A 19,095-nucleotide genomic window follows, 5' to 3' on the forward strand; every position below is an offset into this window, starting at 1 on the left:
GCTGTGATGGTCGGTTTTATATGTCAATTTAGGTAGGCTATGGTCCTCAGTTATCCCAACACTTATCTGTGTGGCTGTGAAAGTACTTTTTAGATGTGATTAATGTGCATAATCAGTAGACTTTAAGTTAAGGAGATTATCCTAGACAATCTGGGTGGGCCTGATTCAATCAGCTGAAAGGCCTTAATTGCAGAACTGAGCTTTCCCTGAAGGAGAAGACATTCCAGGTGTGGACTGCAGCTTCAGTGTGTGCCTGAGAGTCCCAGCCTGCCCTTCCTGAACGCCTGGCCTATGGGTTTCAGACTTGCCCAGCCGGCCCCATGATTGTATAAGCCAATTCCTTGAAACAGCTCATACTAGGACTGCTTCTCTGGTTGAACCTGGACTAATACAAGTGCTATTTGGATTAAAAAATTTTTTTGAGAGTACGTTTATCGAAGCTGGGGATGGTGAAACAAAGGGCCTAGGATAGAAGAAACAACAGGAGAGAGACTAGGCAGGCTGCTGTTAGCTCACCGGAGAGTCAGAGAAAAGGGGGCCTTGGAGACAGGTTCAGGGGGTGAGCCCAGGACGAGCTGCCGCTGCTCAGTGCTCCCCATGTTGAAAGTCTCATAGGGACTCTTAGGGTCCAGGAGATACCTGTAGGGGAAGAAGAGGGGGAAGGGAAAGCCAGGGCATGTTCCCAGAAGGGAGAGAACTCAAGTACTATTTGGATTTTTAAAACGTTTATACAAAGTATTTGGATAAAACTGTGATAGGCAGTTAGACAGACATGAGCAGAGCAAGGACCATGCCAGGTACAGAGGGTCAGCAGGGTGGGAAGCCCTGGGTGCCTAGCAAAGGACAATTGTAGGGTGGGACCTGGCTCCCAGGGTGACCTTTCCTCCCCTAGCATATTGCTGGTCGTGTGTGGTTTGGACCCCCTGGCCTTTCCTCCCTAGAGAGAACATCGAGGCCTCAGTTGTATCTCAGCTCCGGATTCAGAAAAGCAGCAAAACCAGACAAGTGACCCCATGGCTGACCTCAGGACCAGCTGCATTGGATAATGACCCCCTGCACTGGCACTGACCAATCAATCTGGGGAGACCTAGACCCTGAAAGGACACCTGGAAAGCTGCTGAATATTCTATTGAGATTTCCCCCTGGGACCTCCCTAAACTCTCCACCCTTAAAACCCTTAGGACGGAGGACCCAGTGCCTTCTCCCTCTCGGGAGCACAACCCATTCCCTTACTCCTCCCTGACCGCCCCCGCTCCCCCAGGTGTTACTATTATCCTCCTCGCTCCCAAGCTCCAAGGCCCTTCCTTTACCTCTACAACTTGTTTCCTAAGCCCATTTCTTCTACAAATTACTTCTCCCACCTCTGTGATTTTATAAGTAAATGTCCTTTTATAGTTTGAGTCTTGGCTCTGAATTCCTTCTTAGCCAGAACTCAAGTACCGAGGTTGCTGAACCCAGGTCTGGTCTGACCCCCGGGTCTAACACCTGGTGCCTTTCCTGCCACCTGCAACAAAACTACACATGGTACTAATAAATAAATAAATGAAATCTCAACCAACCAGAAAAGGAAAGAAGAGAACAGAAAAGGATAGTCTGGCTGGCATGGCTCAGTGGTTGAGCATCAACCTATGAACCAGGAAGTCATGGTTCGATTCCTGGTCAGGGCACATGCCTGGGTTTTGGCCTCCATCCCCAGTTGGGGGGAGTCATGGAGGCAGTAGATCAATGATTCTTATCATTAATGATTCTCATCATTAATGATTCTCATCATTAATGTTTCTATCTCTCCCTCTCTGAAAAAAAAACACACAAAAATCAAAACAACCAGAAAAGAATAAATTAGAAAAGGACTGAAAGAAAATATACCAGAATATATTTTTTAAAAATATATTTTATTGATTTTTCACAGAGAGGAAGGGAGAGGGATAGAGAGAAACATCGATGAGAGAGACACATCGATCAGCTGCCTCCTGCACACCCCCTACCGGGGATGTGCCCGCAACCAAGGTACATGCCCTTGACCGGAATCAAACCTGGGACCCTTGAGCCGCAGGCCGACGCTCTATCCACTGAGCCAAACCGGTTTCGGCTATACCAGAATATTTTTAACAGGGTTAATATTTATCTCAGGGTGGTGGGGCCACAGGTATGACAATGGCAATTTCCATAAAAAACTATTTTGCCCCACTATTTCCACCAAATACCACCTTATCATGAGATTTTCTCTCTGGTTCCTGGAATGTACCTTTAATGAGTTAAAGCTTATGGGGTATAATTTAAAAATAGATTGATATAAAATGATCCAACTTAGCTACATTAATTTAGGTGCAAACAATATGTGAAGTGTAAGAATGTGATGGGCTTTTAACAAATATAATGGGCTGTTTACTGTAAACAACCATGTAAGTGCAGCCATGGAACCAGAGCTGTCGCCCCAGAGGAACTGCCTTGCACATCTTATATGTCAAACCTTGGAATGTAAAAACAGGCCAAATAACCTTTGTACTGGGCCTAGGATGACGTTACGTCCCAAAGGACTGTTTGCAAAGATAAGAGAGCAGTTGACCACTGGACTGATGACTCCTGGACTGAAAATTAACAATGTTATTTAGAATTAACATCACTGTGTTATCTGCACCAATACAAATGCCTTCCTTCTGCTGATGTAATTGTTCCCCTCCCCTTCTCAAAAACAGCCATCGCCTGTCTCCTAATCAGAACACTGTTTGGCCTCAGCTATTCTTATTGATCTCAAATGCTTGTTGCCTCTTACTCTGAAAAGTCTTTTATTTTTAGATTAACATTACTTTTGTATCATTCAGAGTTCTTAGTTATCAAGAACAGAATTCATTCCAGCTAATATTTTCAGGGAATGGATTTATCAGGGAATATTATGCAGTTCCACAAAATCTCTAGGAGGGTAAGATCATCAGGCTTATGGGGCATAATGTAAAAATAGATTATTTTAAAGTTATGTATGTCCGGCCCAGGCCAGTGTGGCTCAGTTGGTTGGTAGGTGGTCCTGAACACTAAAAGTTAGTGAGTTTGATTCCCAGTCAGGGCATATACGTAGGTTGTTGGTTCAGTTCCTGGTTGCACACACAAGAGGCAAACAATCAGTTTCTCTCTCTCTCTCTCTCTCTCTCTCTCTCTCTCTCTCTCTCTCCTCTTCTCTCTCTCTCTCTCTCTCCCTCTCTCCCCGCCCCCCTCTCTCTCGTCTTTCCCTTTCTCTCTCTAAAAATAAATCAGCCCAGCTTGCGTGACTCACTGGTTGGGTGTCAGCCTATAAACCAGGAGATCATGGGCGATTCCAGGTCAGGACACATGCCCGGGTTTCGGGCTCGATCCCAGTGTGGGGCGTGCAGGAGGCAGCCAGTCAATGATTCTCTCTCATCATTGATGTTTGTATCCCTCTCTCCCTCTCCCTTCCTCTCTGAAACCAATAAAAATATATTTTAAAAAATCACGTGTCAGGAATGTTATTTAAATCATAGCCAGGCTTGCGCTGGTGGCCAGTTATTGGCCCCCAGGCCTTCTATGCTGCAGCTGGCCCAGGCCACAGCCTTTTGCCGCCACGTGTTCCAGGCAGCGTTTCACGTGGGGCCTGCCCTCATCGCAACCGAAATGTCACGGAGGGTGTCTGACTGGGGCGTCCAAGCCATCTGCCTCATTTCCATTTGCAAGGGATTCTGGGGAAGTGAGTTTGAAAAAGTATTGGTTAGAAAAAGATGATTTTTCTTTTTTGTATTTTTACTGCAGTAACTTGTATTTCATAAAATGCAAATATCACATTTATATTCAGGTGGATGTTTACATATGTAAACATACAGATCAAGAGAAAACATTTCTAGCACTCCAGAAAGTTCTCTCCGGTCCTCTCCCAGGCAACCCCCCATGAGAGAACCTCTTTGAACACCGTTCATTCATGTGGCCGATTCTTGAACTTTGTCAGAATGGAATCTAACATATCAACATAGGAAACATCCAAACCTGTAGAGAATTCTATAAAAATTTATTTGAGCCAAACAGAGGATACACTTGGAAGCAAGATCTCGACAGACAGAAAAATGTTTCTCAAAATGACAGTTTACAGCTTCTTTTGTGCATTTGGAATTAAGGAGGGAATGTAAGGAAGATTACATGGAGGTGGGAGAAAGCCAGGTGGAATTGGATTATTGGATATACATGGGCTGTCCTCTGAATAGAGGTAATTCAAAGGTGTGCTAACCTAGCTGCACAAAAACAAAGGACAGGGCTTGTGTAAGGCAAAGCTAGAACTTTTTAAAGAAGTTATAGGCTTGGGGTGAGATTAGCCATCAGGACCTACCCGGTTAAGAACTTCAGATCAGATCACCCTGTGAGGTTACTTCCATAGAACCCTTTTTTCATTCACAACCAGTATTTACTCTTTTGTGTCTGGCCTCTTTCACTCAGCATTCAAGACTCAGGAGATTGTAATTTGTCTTGTTTGTCCTTTTCCTCAAGGTTCTGAAATGAACAAATAAGACAAATTCACTTTACTTTTATAGTTATTAGTATCTTTAAAAATAATAATAGCAATACCTGCCAATTACAACGTTTTCAGAAAATAGTATTTTTTTTCTTTTTGCAAGCAGAGAAAGTAGAACTTTAAAAATCAGGGAACTATCTATAATCATAAAAGTGTAATATGTAAATGGACCGAATGGCTGAACAGTGGACCGATAATTCGGACAACCTTCCAGACGACCTTCTGTGAAGCCGGGGCTGCGGCCACTGTGGCTGCGAGGGATGGAGGCAGCCGGCAGGCGCAGGGGCTGCGAAGCCCTACTCTTGTCCAAATTTCGTGCATCAGGCCTCTAACAGAAAAAGAATTTAAATAAAGCAAAATCAGGGAGCTATACAGAACAGTTTATAATCATATATGGTATATATATATATATAGTGGGGGTCACAATAAGATGTACGCTGCCCCAAAGCTGCAAGGTGCCCCCAACTTCCTCTCAGGCCCCTCATTACTGTTCCCAGGCCCCAGCTGAGGGCAGGGCCGGTGGCTGTCTGCCAGTAGCTGGGTCCCACTGCAGGGGTCAGCAGGAGCCCCCAGCGGAGGAAAAGCCCACACCTGTGCCATCCCCAGGGCCTGCTGTGGCTGGCACTGCGGACAGGGACAGAGGGTCTTCTGGTGCTTCGGAGAGCCGCTCTGGCCGCAGGAATCCAGGCTGAGCCTTGGTACCCCACTCTGGGAGGGGCCGAGCAGAGGAGGAGGGCAGTCCACTGCTTTGTCAGCTTCTCCCTTAACCTTGAGCTGGCGGATATAAGCTGGGCCCCAGGGCCAGAGTCTCCTGTCAGGCCCTGCTGCCGCAGGAGGAGGGGCAGGGGCGTCTTGGGGACAGCATGCTGGTCCGGGGGCTTCCTTTGCGCTCCGTCCTGGTCAGAGGCTGCCAGCCCCTTCTGAGCGCCCCCCCGGAGGGGCCGGGGAGTCCCAGGGCGCCCACTGGAGAGGGAGCCAGAATCTCCACTCGCGTGCCTCGTCCTTTCAGTGAGATCCCCTCCCCCGGTGACAACGGCTGGCTAAACCTATACCATTTCTGGAGGGAGAAGGGCTCACAGAATTTCCACTATCACCAAGTGCAGAACTTCCAGAAGTATGGCCCCATCTACAGGTAAGCCTGGTAGAGGGAGGGGCTGGAGGGACCGGCGGGAGAGGGGCCCGGACAGCCTTGCTGTGTCCCCCTTCCCAAACTGCTTGCCCATTGCCCTGGCTGCCTTCTCACTTTGCTTCTTCCATGCCTGGGGATGGTGGCAGGAGAATGGGTAAGGCTCCCAGACAGTGGGTTCAATTCCCAGACTCAACCCTTCCCAGGTCCTACCCTTTGAAGCTTTGTGGGTGGGGGTGGTAAGAGAACAGGCCTCAGTTAACTGGTTAACTGCCCCCGACATCCATTACCCTCAGGACCCCTGGAAGGTAAGTTTTCCACCCCCATTGTCGAAGGGACTGACGCTCAGAGGTTAGGGTGTTTAGAGACCCAGCTGGGTCCCTGTCCTGCTGGGCGCTGGCCTCGCCCCTCAGCCCTGTGCGTCTGTGGAGCCGCTGGTTTTGTCCCGTCCCCTTGGCCTGGCCAGGCCCCCTCCCCAAGCATCTGTCTTGCTTTCTACCTGGAGGGAGGGACTTTGGTCTTTTGGCCTCGGTACTGCCACTCCCAGGGGGCGGGGTAAGGGGGAGCAGGTACCTGAGGGCGCCCCTGTGGCAGGCCTTGCTTGGTCTGGTTTAGCAGTTTCTAAGGCGGGTCACCGTTAGGTCAGCCCGGGTGCTTTTCTGGGAGCATCGCTGAGGAGGCTGGGAGGTGGTGGAGGTGATTGTTGGGAGGGAGGGAACATCAGGAGGGACAATGCCTTTTATTTTGAGTGACAGGGAAAGAGCATCCGAGGGCATGTTGCTGGCTGGCTGGCTGCGGGTGGGAGGGCAGGCTTGTTTGTGCAGGGGTCCAGCTGCCCACGCCGCTGGGTCACTCCCCCCCCCCCCTCCCACAACCCATTCTGAAGTCTCCGGAAGGCCTAGGCTGAGTGCCAGGCTTGGGAGAAAGTTATTCCTGAGCCTCTCTCTCCCAGGCCCGTCAGTGCCTCTCCCCCAAACTCCCTTCTGGGTGATCCCTCTCCATCCCCTGTTTCCTGTGCCCCAGAAGAACTCTTTACCAAGCCCCTTTCTGTTTTCTGAGTCACTTTTACCTGAGCCTTGAAGCATGTCCTTTAAATGGGCGTTACAATCCCCATTTCACTGTTGGGAAAACTGAGGCCCAGGGAGAAGAGTCTTGCCAAGGTCACAGAGCTCACCAGGGCAAAGCCAGCGCGGGAGCTGCCGCTGCCTGATGCCAGCCACTGTGCCACCCTGCTGTTCACACATACAGCTCAGGCACGGTGAACTTCTGAACAAACGTGAGGGATTTAAAACACAACGTTGGTAGATTTCTTTTTTTTGTTATTTTTAAAATTGAATTTATTGGGGTGACATTGCTTAATAAAATTATATAAGTTTCAGGGGTACAATTGTATTGTGTGTTCACCACCCCAAGTCAAGTCTCCTTCCATCACCATTTATGCCCCCTTTACCCTCTTCTACCTCCCACCCCCACCCCCCATAGGTTTTTTCTTAATACAAAGGCTGTGCTAGTTCATATTTATAGAACAGTTTGGAAAATATAAACAAGCACAAATGAAAAATTGAAATCAGATACAATCTCAATTTTGATAATCTGTCTGTACCATTAGAAATGTGAACGTTATATACACTGTCTGGTGTTGTCCCACAAAAGTATATCAAAGACTCGCTCCTCTTTTCTCTTTTTAATGTAGTTTAGAAAGACAGCATTATAGTCCATAGTACGAATAAGCCATACTTTTTTAGTCAGTTCTTCAAAGTGGACTCTGGGAGTTTTGCTATTACACAGATGCCGTGATGAACCTCCTCACCCATTAGGCATCACTGTCCCTGTCAGGTCATTGCCTTGGGCTAGATTCCCAGAAGCAGAACTGATAATAATACTAGCAGCTCAAGGCCTTTGCTGAGCCAGGGCGGGACTATGGAGCCGGTGGTGTGAGGACAAACGGTAGTTGGAAAACACTGAGGGGGTTTCTGGGAGACTTGGGAAGGTAGGCCCAGGGTTTATAGGTCAGCAGTTAAAGCTGAATTCCTGAACCCCCTCTTCCCCCCCCCCCCCCCGCCCCCGCCCGTCTTCCTCCCACTATTTTCATCACTGCAGGGAGGAAGCGGGGGAGGGAGGAGGTGGAAGGGAGGGAGAGAGAACTCAGCTTGTACCTGTACTAGTATGTATTTCTAATATTTTGCCTTAAATATATCTTGAATTAACTTTCTTATGCAAAAGGCAGATCCCCCCCACACACAAAAGGCAGATGCACACACACCACACACACAAAAGACAGATGCAAGTGACAAGTGGAATTTTCTGTGGTTTTGAGAGAAGTTAACTTTACAAGCAGGCAGGGCAGGGGTTCAGTGGGACACAGAGGCAGGTGGGACACAGGCAGGGCAGACACGCAGTTTGAGCAGCCTAATCACAGGAACCAACCGAGCAGGAATAACAAAATGTTTCTGGACTCAAAGTGGAGGCATGGGAACCTAGGCAGAGCCTGCAGCAACAAAGTTCAGGTCTGCTGGCAAGAACAGTGAGGGAATCAATCAGGTGGTGACACAGGTGGACATAGAGCAGGCTTGTAACACACACACACACACACACACACACACACACACACACACACACACACCCCTGGACTACAAGGCTATACGGGCAGCCCATTATAAGGCCCCCTTTCCCATGAGGGGAGTCTGAATCTGCTTGTAATAAATTTTCCACACTTCAGTTTAAATCTTCTCGTCCACGGAGCTCATTCATCTGCGTCGCAAGGCACGACCCCGGGGGAAAAAACCTCGGCTCACAGTTCTGGTTATTAATTGCCCCAAGTCCTTGTATTTTCTCCCTCCCTCCCTCCCTCCCTTCCTTCTTTCTTTCCTTCCTTCCTCCTTCTCTCCCCTCCCTCCATCCCATCCTCCCTCCCTTCCCCCCTCCCTCCCTCCCTCCCTCCCTTCCTTCCTTCCTTCCTTCCTTCCTTCCTTCCTTCCTTCCTATTTTTTAATCCTCACTGAGGTTATATTTTTATTGATTTTAGAGAAGAAGGGAGAGAGAGAGAGAGACGGTGATGTGAGAGAAACAACAGTTGTATTTTATAAGAGACTGCTGGCAGAGTTCTTTGTGAGGTACATCTTGAGGATAAAAAAGGATTCTAGGGAAAGTAACCTCATTGACCATAGATTCCTAACTGGGCAGGTGTGGGTGGGTAGTGACATCCCAGACATTTTACTTCTTTAGTAAAAGGGTTATCTCTGCCTTAGCATGCCCTGCCCATTGTTTCTGTGCATCTAGGTTAGCACACCTTCGAAATGCCTCTCTCCGATCCCTCCTCTAAAGCTGACCACTCTAGAGAGAACACATCAATCTTGTTAACCATCCTGTTATCCAATCCCTGCCTTGTCTTCTCCCACTTTCATATAATCTTCCTATGTTCCCTCCTTCATTTCAAATGCATAAAAGATACTGCAAAACTGTAGATCTCTGGAGCATTTCAGATCTTGCTTCCCTGTAGGCGTCCTCAGTTTGGGCCACGTAAAATCTTCTAAAATTCCCCGCAGGTTTAGACATTTCTTATGTCAACAATCTGTACTTGGGTCAGCGTTTACTTTTATTTTATTTTTTAAATCCTCACCTGAGGACATTTTCCCATTGGTTTTAGAGAGAGTGGGAGAGAGAGGGAAAGACGGAGAGAAATATCGATGTGAGAGAAACACATTGATTGGTTGCTTCCTTGATTGACTGTAAGCTACGTGGAGTAGCTTGTAGAATGCACGCACCCTGACCAGGGCCCAGGCCAGGGAGGAGCCTGCAACTAAGGTACGTGCCCTTGGCAGGAATTGAATCCAGGATCCTTCGGTTTGCAGGCCAACGCTCTATTCACTGAGCAAACCAGCTAGGGCTGTTTGTGTGTGTGTTTTTTTTTTTAATTTTTAAAATTTATATTGATTGTAGAGAGAGAGGAAGGGAGATAGAGAGAAACATTGATTTGTTGTTCCACTTATTTATGCATTCATTGGTTGATTCTTGTATGTGCCCTGATGGGGAATCAAACCTGTAACCTTGGTGTGTTAGGATGATGTTCTAACCAACTGAGCTACCTGGCCAGGGCCGGTGTTGTTTTAATAGAGACAAAGTGCTTTGCCCGGCCTATGATTGACTGGCCCATGTGTGACCTATCTAGTAAGCTACGTGGAGTCATTCCAGTACAGGGTCACTTCAGTGGTGACACGAGGGTCCCATGTTTCTGAGCTATGCAGTGGGTGAGGGAGTGAGGAGGGTCGGAACACTCAGGAAGAATAAGCATGGGATGGACTTGGGATGAGGACTTGATGGTCCGTGGAAGATGGGTGGGGGCGAGGCTGGTCCTGGAGGACAGGCTGTGGCAGGACAGCAGCCAATGGATAATAAGAGGAGCATAAAACTGTCACTTAGAGAATGCCTAACAGGAGTCATATTCACAGACTTCATCTTATTCTTCAGCAGCCCTGTGAGAAAGGTACTGTATTCATCTCCATTTTATAAAAGAGGAAACTGAGACTCAGAGCGGGTGAGAGACAGCAAGAACCCCGTGGAAATGGGATCCACTTCCAGGGCTCTCTGCTCTGCACTCTCAGCCATGATGTGGTTACAGATGAGCCGAGCTCCTGTCCTGGTTGCACAGGGTCTCCGAGGCTCTCCTCGATTCCTTACGCCACAGCCCTTCTCTTTCCCTCCAGGGAGAAGCTTGGCAACATGGAGTCCGTTTTTATCATTGACCCTGAAGATGTGGCCCTTCTCTTTAAATTCGAGGGTTCCACCCCAGAACGGTATTGCATCCCGCCCTGGGTTGCCTATCACCAGCATTACCAGAGACCCGTCGGGGTCCTGTTCAAGTGAGTCTGGGGACAGAAGCTGGGGCGAGGGGCTGGGGCCATGCTTGCTCTGTGCTGTGGCTGGGAACTCTAGGCCCATCCCTGTCGTCTTCCTGCCTCCATGAGACACATGGTAATGATACTGAACTGCTGTGCCCGCCAGCAGGGAAATGGTCAGGCTGAAGAGCTGAATGGGTAATTAAAGACCTTGCAAAGTTCTCATTTATTAGTTCATTCATCAAGTCCCATCTTATTGAGAACCTACTATATGCCAGACTTTGTGCCAGGCTCTGGGGCTTTTAGCAACATGTAAGGCAGGGTCCTGCCACTGTGAGTCCCTCACAGTCTAAGAGGGCAGTGAAACAGGACAAACCGGTATATTTAGTGTAGTGGGAACCATTTCCCACCAAATTCCTCATCACAAATTTAAAATGTGACCATATCAAACATTGGTGAGGATATGGAGCAACTAGAACTCTCCCAGCTTGCTAGTGGGATGAAACTGGTGCCAGCACTTTGAGGTGATTGGCCATGACCTGCAATTGATACACACAACCCTGTGAGGAAGCGGTCCTGCTCTCAGGGATATGCTCTAAAGAACAGCCCTGAGGGGGAGGGAGCAGAATGTTGGCAAGTGTCATTCAGAAGCACAAACCCAGGAAACCACCTGAATGCCAAACAGGAGCATAAATTAGTGAGTGGTGGCACATGCCACTCATGAACAAACTCAGCGACCCCCATCAGTACAGATGATACTGAGACAGATAGAATTTCATCGAAAAAGCAAATCCCCCAAGGCATGACAAGAAAGCATGTTGTAGAATTATATGTAGAGCAGGTAAAACGACACACAAAAGCAAGTGAGTCGGGTTGGTGGTCCCCTTAGTTGGGGAGGTCCAGGTGGACACATAGACGTTACTGTGATGTCCCTTGTCTTCCTATTGGGTGGTGAGTTTATAAATCGTTCTTATAAACAAACAAAGCCTCCGAACTAGAAAGAGGGCTTTGCATGGATCTGCTTTCAAGAGTGGGCCATAAGCTGAGGCTTATCACTGACCCTATTCTGGGCATGTGACAGTCCCCACCAACGTGAATAAAGGGACATGCTAGGGTGCAGCGGAGAGGTTGATCAATTATGTCTGTGCGGGGGTCAGAGAGGATGACATACAGGGGCCCTTAAATGGCAGGAGGTGAGCAACAGCCAGGGGGAAGGGGAAGTGACGGGAAAGGCATACCTATAGCGGAGGCAAAGACAAGGCAAAGACGAGGGCACTGAAAGAGACAGAAAGGCTCCAAGACGCCCAGTTCCTAGCTCGCAGCAGCAGCAGGGTGGGGGGTCAGGTTTTGTTTTCCTTCATTCACTTTCTTCCCGTCTCTTCCTTAAGGCCCAACAGAAACAGGGAGCTGAGGGTTTTGGGAGGAGTGAGGGCTGGCGGACATGAGTGCTGGACTCTGAGCTGTGACTTGGCCTCCTGGGAGAGCCCAGTTAGGCCCCTCTGTGTGTGCCAAGCCTGGGGTTTGTGGCCATGAGGGCCCAAAGGGCCTGTGTTTCCACAGGAAGTCAGGAGCCTGGAAGAAAGACCGACTGGCCCTGAACCAGGAGGTGATGACTCCAGATGCCATGAAAAACTTCATCCCCCTGCTGGACACGGTGTCCCAGGACTTCATCGGCATCCTGCACAGGCGCATCAAGCAGCAGGGCTCCGGAAAGTTCTCAGGGGACATCAGTGATGATCTGTTTCGCTTTGCTTTTGAGTGTAAGGGGGTGGGAGAACCCAGCATCCCACCTTGAGACCCAGCCAGCATAGACCCTGAAGAAGTGGTGGAATTGGTTTTTGGGATGGGCTACTGAAAACATTTTCTGCCATTTTACCCAGGGGGTGCTGAACACTCTCATCTAGCATTCATACTATGGGGGCAAGGGTCTCCACAACGTAGGTCCCCATTGTCACTACCCTCTAAAAGACAGAGTATGGCTCAGCCCTGCATTCTGCAAATCTCTCTCTCTTGGGCCATAGACCTTTGAGGTCTGGGAGGGGAAGGGAGGATTGGGTGGTTAATCTGAATTGCGTATTCAAGAAGGTGTAGCAGTTATTCAGATGGGGTAAGGAGGTTGGGCAGTCTGGGCAGAGGGAACAGCCCATACAAAGGCCCTGTGGCATGATAGGAATCATGTGCTCACTGCAGGAGATCTGGGATGCCCAGACTTTGGTATAAAATCGGCATTCACATTCCTGACCCCACAGGTGGGAAAAACTTGGGGTTGTTGTGACTTCTTAAGTCTAGCCAGGGTGGGTCCTGTATGGCCGATGACCAGGGCTTTATGTCTTCTAGTCTTCCATCTGGCCTGTTTCAGGAAGTATTTCGCCAATTTGGCCAATTACAGCTAAGGAGTCTCTCTCCTGGAGAAAAGCCCAGCGGTTGCTTGGGGTGCTGGTGGAAGGGTGGATGGAACTGTTTCATCCCAGCCGGGCCCACTCCCAGCTCTGCTGGAGACTGCTTCCCACTCAAGTGATCCCTTTTCAGGGTCTTCTGCTTGCTCCCCTGAGTGGTTGTCAGAAGGGCAGTTTTCCTCAGTCCTGAAATTTCAGCCCCATAAGCCTTAGGTTTCTGTTTCTTTACTGAAGGAGACTGAGTTTGGGTCAGGAGGTCCTATGTGTTGGCAGGAGTGGGTTGGTGGGGGATCCTGGGAGCGGAGTCTCCTCAGCTTGTGCCTATCCCTGCAGCCATCACCAACGTCATATTTGGAGAACGTTTGGGGATGTTGGAGGAGATTGTGGACCCCGAGGCTCAGCGGTTCATTGATGCCGTTTACCAGATGTTCCAAACCAGTGTCCCCATGCTCATGCTTCCTCCAGGCCTGTTTCGTCTGTTCAGGACCAAGACATGGCGTGACCATGTGGCTGCATGGGATGTGATTTTCAGTAAAGGTGAGGATTCCTCTGGCTATGCCCTGGGCAACTCAGTCTGGGAGCCAGGAGAGCCTTGTCTACCTCAGGGGGTGGGAAACCCAGGCTTGGGTGGACACACACACACACACACACACACACACACAAACAGCTGGAAGCCCCAAGTCTCGGCCTGCTTCTTTGCCCCAGTTATGTCAATGGACACTGACTTGCTATGTGGGCAGGGATGGGTATCAGGGAGGTTCTATAAGCCCTGGGATTGGTGAGTTGAAGGCCAGCTGTTGGGAATGATCAGATCTTTATGGAGAAAGAAGATGTAAGATGTCCATCATGTCCTTCTAAGGAGCCCATGATCACCAAGATAGGTTAAGTAAGGCTAGTGTTTTAGACCCAGCTACACTTGGGGACAGACTGGGACTTGGGTGAGAGAGATTAGTAAAGTAGGGTGGAGAAGGCTGATTGGAGTATGGTGATGACTCGAGACCTGGAGTCAAATCCCTTCTCTGTTCCTGACCCCCATCTAACCCTGGGCAAGTCACTACCCTCTGTGGGCTTCTGTTTTCTTACCTGTAAAATGGTGATAATATCACTTACTCCATAGGACTATGGTCAAGAATTAAACAAAGAAACAGATAGGAAGGGCTTAGCAGATAGTATGTGCTCAGTAAAATGCAGCTAGAAAGTGCAGCACTTCAGAATCTCCAAGCCCTTGGCCCATCCCTCTCACCTAGGGTCCATCCCTTCACTTCTGCCTGTAGAGAGCCTCACTCTTTTTCCCCGCTCCTGCCCACCCACAGCTGAAAAATACACCCAGAACTTCTACTTGGACTTGAGACAGAAAAGAGACTTCAATAATTACCCGGGTGTCCTCTACCGCCTCCTGGGAAATAACAAGCTGCTCTTCGAGGACGTCAAGGCCAACGTTACAGAGATGTTGGCAGGGGGCGTGGACACGGTGAGGTGATCGCGGGGGCGTACTCTGTCCCTTCCTGTGCCCCTGTATCCCTTCTCCACCAGTGTGCATCATTCAAACCCCTACCCATGTGGGGTAGATCTCCTTCTCTTGACTTTATTTCCTAAATAACCATCTCCTAGGAGGCTGAGGTCAAGTCATCCCTTGAGGCTGATCCAACATTTTTTTTTAACCTATGAGAAGGGAGTAACTAGGCATAGTGGTGAGCCCTTCAGCCACAGGTGGGGGACACAGCTCACTGGATTCAGAAAGGCAGGCAGGACCTCAGAAAAACTGGGAGCCAGTGGAATTAGCCCTGGGCTCTGCCTTCTAGGGTCCTTTTGTTGTCTCCCATTCTCCCCCACATATTAGTTTGCTAGGGCTGCCACACAAAGTACCTCACACAGGATGGCTTAACAACAGGCTTGTACTTTTCTCACAGTTCTGGAACTACAAGTCCAAGATCAAGGTGTCAGCAGGGATGGTTTCTTCTGAGGCTCCTCTTCTCCTTCATGTCTTTGCACAGTCATCCCTCTGTGTGTGTCAGTGTCCTGATCTCTTCTTATAAGGACACCAGTCCTATTCGATTAGGGTCCACCCCCGTGATCTCATTTTACCTTATCACCTCTTTAAACACCTTGCCTCCAAATATAGTCACATTGTGAGGTATTGGGGGTTAGGGCTTCAACATATGAATTTGGGGGAACACAATTCATCCCATGACAAGGATGGCCACCATACCATAGTCATAAGGCTAGATGAGGAGGCCTGGATTTTTAAAAACACATCTATTTATTGATTTCAGAGAGGAAGGGAGAGGGAGAAATAGAAACATTAATGATGAGAGAGAGAATCATTGATCCGCTGCCTCCTGCACACCTCCTACTGGGGATCAAGCCTGCAACCTGGGCATGTGCCCTTGACTAGAATCAAACCCAGGACCCTTTAGTCCGCAGGCTGACGCTCTATCCACTGAGCCAAACCGGCTAGGGCTGAGTTTATTTTAAATCTAGTTCTTGTCAGTTATGTAGAAGGGATCTCCAAAAAGTGCTTACCTGAACCAAAGCAGCTATTATTGTTAGGTAATGTTTATTGGGCATGCACTATATGGTAGGCAGGGCCTAAGCTTTTCATATGTATTAATTCATTTAGTGCTCACAAACTAAATTATGTGGTATATTACTATTATCCCCCTTTTCAGATGGGGAAACTGGGCACAGAGAGGTTAATTTAGTTGACTACCTTAACAAACAAGTATTTCCTGAGTAGCCACGCTGTCGGGCTTTGGAAATAGTGAGAAAAATACACAGATTTGATTTGAGCCTTAAAGGCCTACAGACTGACTTCCATGGTTGGGAAGGGAATTCTAGGAAGAGGAAACAGCCAGAGGAGATTTCTGGGCGCAGGAGCTGCGTGTAGCTCAGTGCAGCTGGAGTATTAGGTGCGTGTTGGAGAGGTGACGGCGAGGCTGGGAGCAGCGGGCAGGTGTTGGGGGCTCTGAACTTGATCTGGGGATCTGGGCTTGATCTGGGGGATCTGGGCTTGATCTGGGGATCTGGGCTTGATCTGGGGATCTGGGCTTGATCTGGGGGATCTGGGCTTGATCTGGGGATCTGGGCTTGATCTGGGGATCTGGGCTTGATCTGGGGAGTCAGACAAGGATTTCCAACTGGGAAGTGACTGGATGGCATGCTTTCATGATTGCTCCTGCTGGAAGGAAGGAGAGTGTTCCGACTTTTTGGACAAAAATATGATTCTTGGTAAGATATGTGCAACAACCCATGCCCTAACCACAGGAGGGAGGGCTGCACCAGCCTGGGGTCCCTGGGCCTGTGGGGCTTGATGAGGGTCACTCATACCTCCAGCTGACTAACAATGAGATTAGCAGGTTCATCTTAGTATAACCGTATGCTAATTGCAACACAGATAGAAACCAGGGTGGTGGTTCTGGCTTCATTATCTGAGCCTTCTTTCCCACTTCACTGCTATAGGCAAATGCTCAACTTTGTGAAGTTCTACTGAGGAGACAGCTGCTTGTTTAACAGGCATTTCAACAGGAATGGCAGTTAGTCAGGGGGAACTGTTACAGAAGGGGCTGTGGCCTCGGAAGGGCTCCAGAGTCCTTTGAAAGAAGGCATTGGTTGTGTGGGTGCCTTCTACTGGCTGGGGAGCTGGTAGGCTCTGGTGACATGAGGGATGAGGGTAGGGACAAGTGGTACCCCAAACATTCCTGCCTGCGCTGGAGAAAGCCTCTGGCACATTTGCCTTTTGAATTGGACTTTGCTTTTGTAGATGATGGTCTCTGGATACTGGGAAAGGGTGGGAAGACGTTCTTGGAAATAAAAATTTAGCACGAGCCTAGGTGCCTCAGGAGTGACAGGCCCTCCTGGTCTTCTGCACCCTGACCCTCCCTCCTAGACGTCCATGACACTGCAGTGGCACTTGTACGAGATGGCACGCAGCCTGAGAGTGCAGGAGATGCTGCGGGAGGAGGTTCTGGCTGCCCGGCGCCAGGCTGGGGAAGACATGAGCAGGATGCTGCAGTTGGTCCCGCTTCTAAAAGCTAGCATCAAGGAGACACTGAGGCAAGCCCACACCCACCCATGCCTGCCTCCACCCCAGTCCTGGCCGGGTTCAGCATGGTGCCTGGGGACTGGTGGAGATTGGTAGCAGGAAGTGAGAAGTCTGGGGAGACAGCTGGGAATGGGAAGGAGGGAAGAGAGTCCTGGTCTTGCCTCCAGATTCCCCAGGGGTGGTGCCACTGGGCCCGAGATGCATGCTGGGTGTGGGGCTTTGGGGCTTTGTCCTGGCCTCAGGACATTAGCTTCTGAATGCCTTCCTCTGGCAGACTCCACCCCATCTCTGTGACTCTGCAGAGATACCTCGCAAACAACTTGGTTCTTCAAGATTACATGATTCCTGCCAAGGTAGGTACAGCAGCGCTGCAGGACCTGCCAGTCAGACAGGAGGTTGGGGGCTGACTGCAATTGCCTACAGATGGGGGCTTCTGCCTGTGTTCCTGGAGCTGCTGGTGGGTCCTTGGCAGCAGCAAAGTTTGAAGGGCAAAAGTGGTAGGCATAGTGGGTGATCCCTGGAATGTTGCTGGAGCCCAGAGTTAGGAGGCAACCCCATGGGGGCCTTCTGGTGCTGAGGAAAGGGCAGGACAATCCCTTGGGCCATCCCTGGCCTACTGGCTTCAGTCATACTCCTTTGATGGGTGAAGCTCAGGGAGAAGTGGGGTCTTGTTCAAGGTCACCCAGTTGCCAGTGTCTTCTGGAAAGCTGGGAAGCTGGGCTGGGGAGCGGGAGTGGGGAAGCTGGGTTATGCTCCTGGCTGTGAGGAGGTGAGGCCTACTTAGGCCTCTGCTCACCTTGTCCCCAGACATTGGTGCAGGTGGCCGTCTATGCCATGGGTCAAGACCCCACCTTTTTCCTCAATCCGGGCAAATTTGACCCCACGCGATGGCTGGGTAAAAACAAGGACCTCATCCACTTCCGGAACCTGGGCTTTGGCTGGGGTATTCGACAGTGTGTGGGTCGCCGGATCGCCGAGCTTGAGATGACCCTCTTCCTTATCCATGTGAGTCTAGCCTGGGGACCTCTGGGCACCCTGGGCGGGCTTTGGCCTTAATGAAAGCACCAACCCTCCTACTCCCATCTCTGTTCAGAGCCCTCCCCCACAATTCCCTGCTGCCTCCACTTTTGGGCTAATATACTTGTCACCCATTGGTACCCCTGGCCACCTGTCCCCCTGGTGGTGATGGGATGGGGGTGGGGGTGGGATAAGGTTCTTTAGAAACTAAAGCGAAAGCCTAAATCAAGGGGACAGCACTAGTGGTGTGTTCTCAGGTTCCGTAGGAGCTGGTGTGGACCCCTTAGAGCTCCCCAAATCCCGCTCAACAGGCACTGCCTACAGGTGAATGAGTCTGGCCCAGGGGAGATGGATCCTCCCCACTTGTCCACTGAGTCCATCACCCCTCTTTCTCAGATTCTGGAGAATTTCAGAGTTGAAATTCAGCATCTCAACGACGTGGGCACAACATTCAACCTCATCCTGATGCCCGACCAGCCCATCTTCTTCACATTCCGGCCCTTCACCCAGGACCTGCCCAAGGCTTGACTGAGAGAGTGGTGTGAAAGGAAGGCCCGAGGGGTGGGGCCGGGGCCCATGGAGGTGTCTGCATCCTCAGCTCCTGGTTCCCCACCCCTGCTCCTTTCTGCCCCAACTCAGTGGAGGCACTTCTCTTTCACCCACCGCTTCCCCTCTTCCCCCACCCCATGAAGGCAATAAAGGGCTGAACTATGTGAAGTGTTTTCATTTCCATCTGGCCCCTAAGGTATCACTCCTGTGGAGATGCTCTCTGATGGATCAACAGTTGGATCTGAGCACAAATGGGCAGCTACACCTGAAGCCATTTCTGCTGGGATCTACCTACCTACAGCTCAGGAGCCAGCAGGATCAAGCCTCCTGCTTCCTGGGGCTGAGAGCAGACGGAGGGCTATGGCTACTGTGCCCAGAGGCAGAGGGACAGAGGACCTGATGGAGCTCTGCTGAGAGAACAGGGCATGCGGGGCAGGCCCACCTCTCAGAGGCGAGGCTCGGGCAGTGCTCTGCTTGGCTGGACTTTGGGTAGGAGTTCCAGGAGGGTCATGGAGACTTCCTGCCAAGGTCCAGCCAGAGTCTTGGGCATGACCAGGGCTGAGGCCTGTGGGTGAGGGGCTGGTATGAGGTGGCTGACCCTGGGGATGAAGGCCAGTATG

The 19,095-nt window shown here is 50.0% G+C and overlaps 1 protein-coding gene across 1 annotated transcript; it reads left to right on the forward strand.

Moving 5' to 3' along the window:
- The first annotated feature begins 5,356 nt into the window (after positions 1-5,356).
- Positions 5,357-18,637, forward strand: LOC103300197 (cholesterol side-chain cleavage enzyme, mitochondrial). Its single transcript, XM_008157071.3, has 9 exons — positions 5,357-5,642; positions 10,340-10,495; positions 12,032-12,231; positions 13,201-13,404; positions 14,181-14,338; positions 16,754-16,920; positions 17,184-17,262; positions 17,717-17,914; positions 18,323-18,637. The coding sequence occupies exons 1-9, from the start codon at positions 5,374-5,376 to the stop codon at positions 18,452-18,454; spliced, it is 1,563 nt and encodes a 520-aa protein (XP_008155293.1). The 5' UTR covers positions 5,357-5,373; the 3' UTR covers positions 18,455-18,637.
- Positions 18,638-19,095: the final 458 nt, after the last annotated feature.

The sequence above is a fragment of the Eptesicus fuscus genome, chromosome 5, assembly GCF_027574615.1.
Source record: "Eptesicus fuscus isolate TK198812 chromosome 5, DD_ASM_mEF_20220401, whole genome shotgun sequence".
Taxonomy (NCBI): domain Eukaryota; kingdom Metazoa; phylum Chordata; class Mammalia; order Chiroptera; family Vespertilionidae; genus Eptesicus; species Eptesicus fuscus.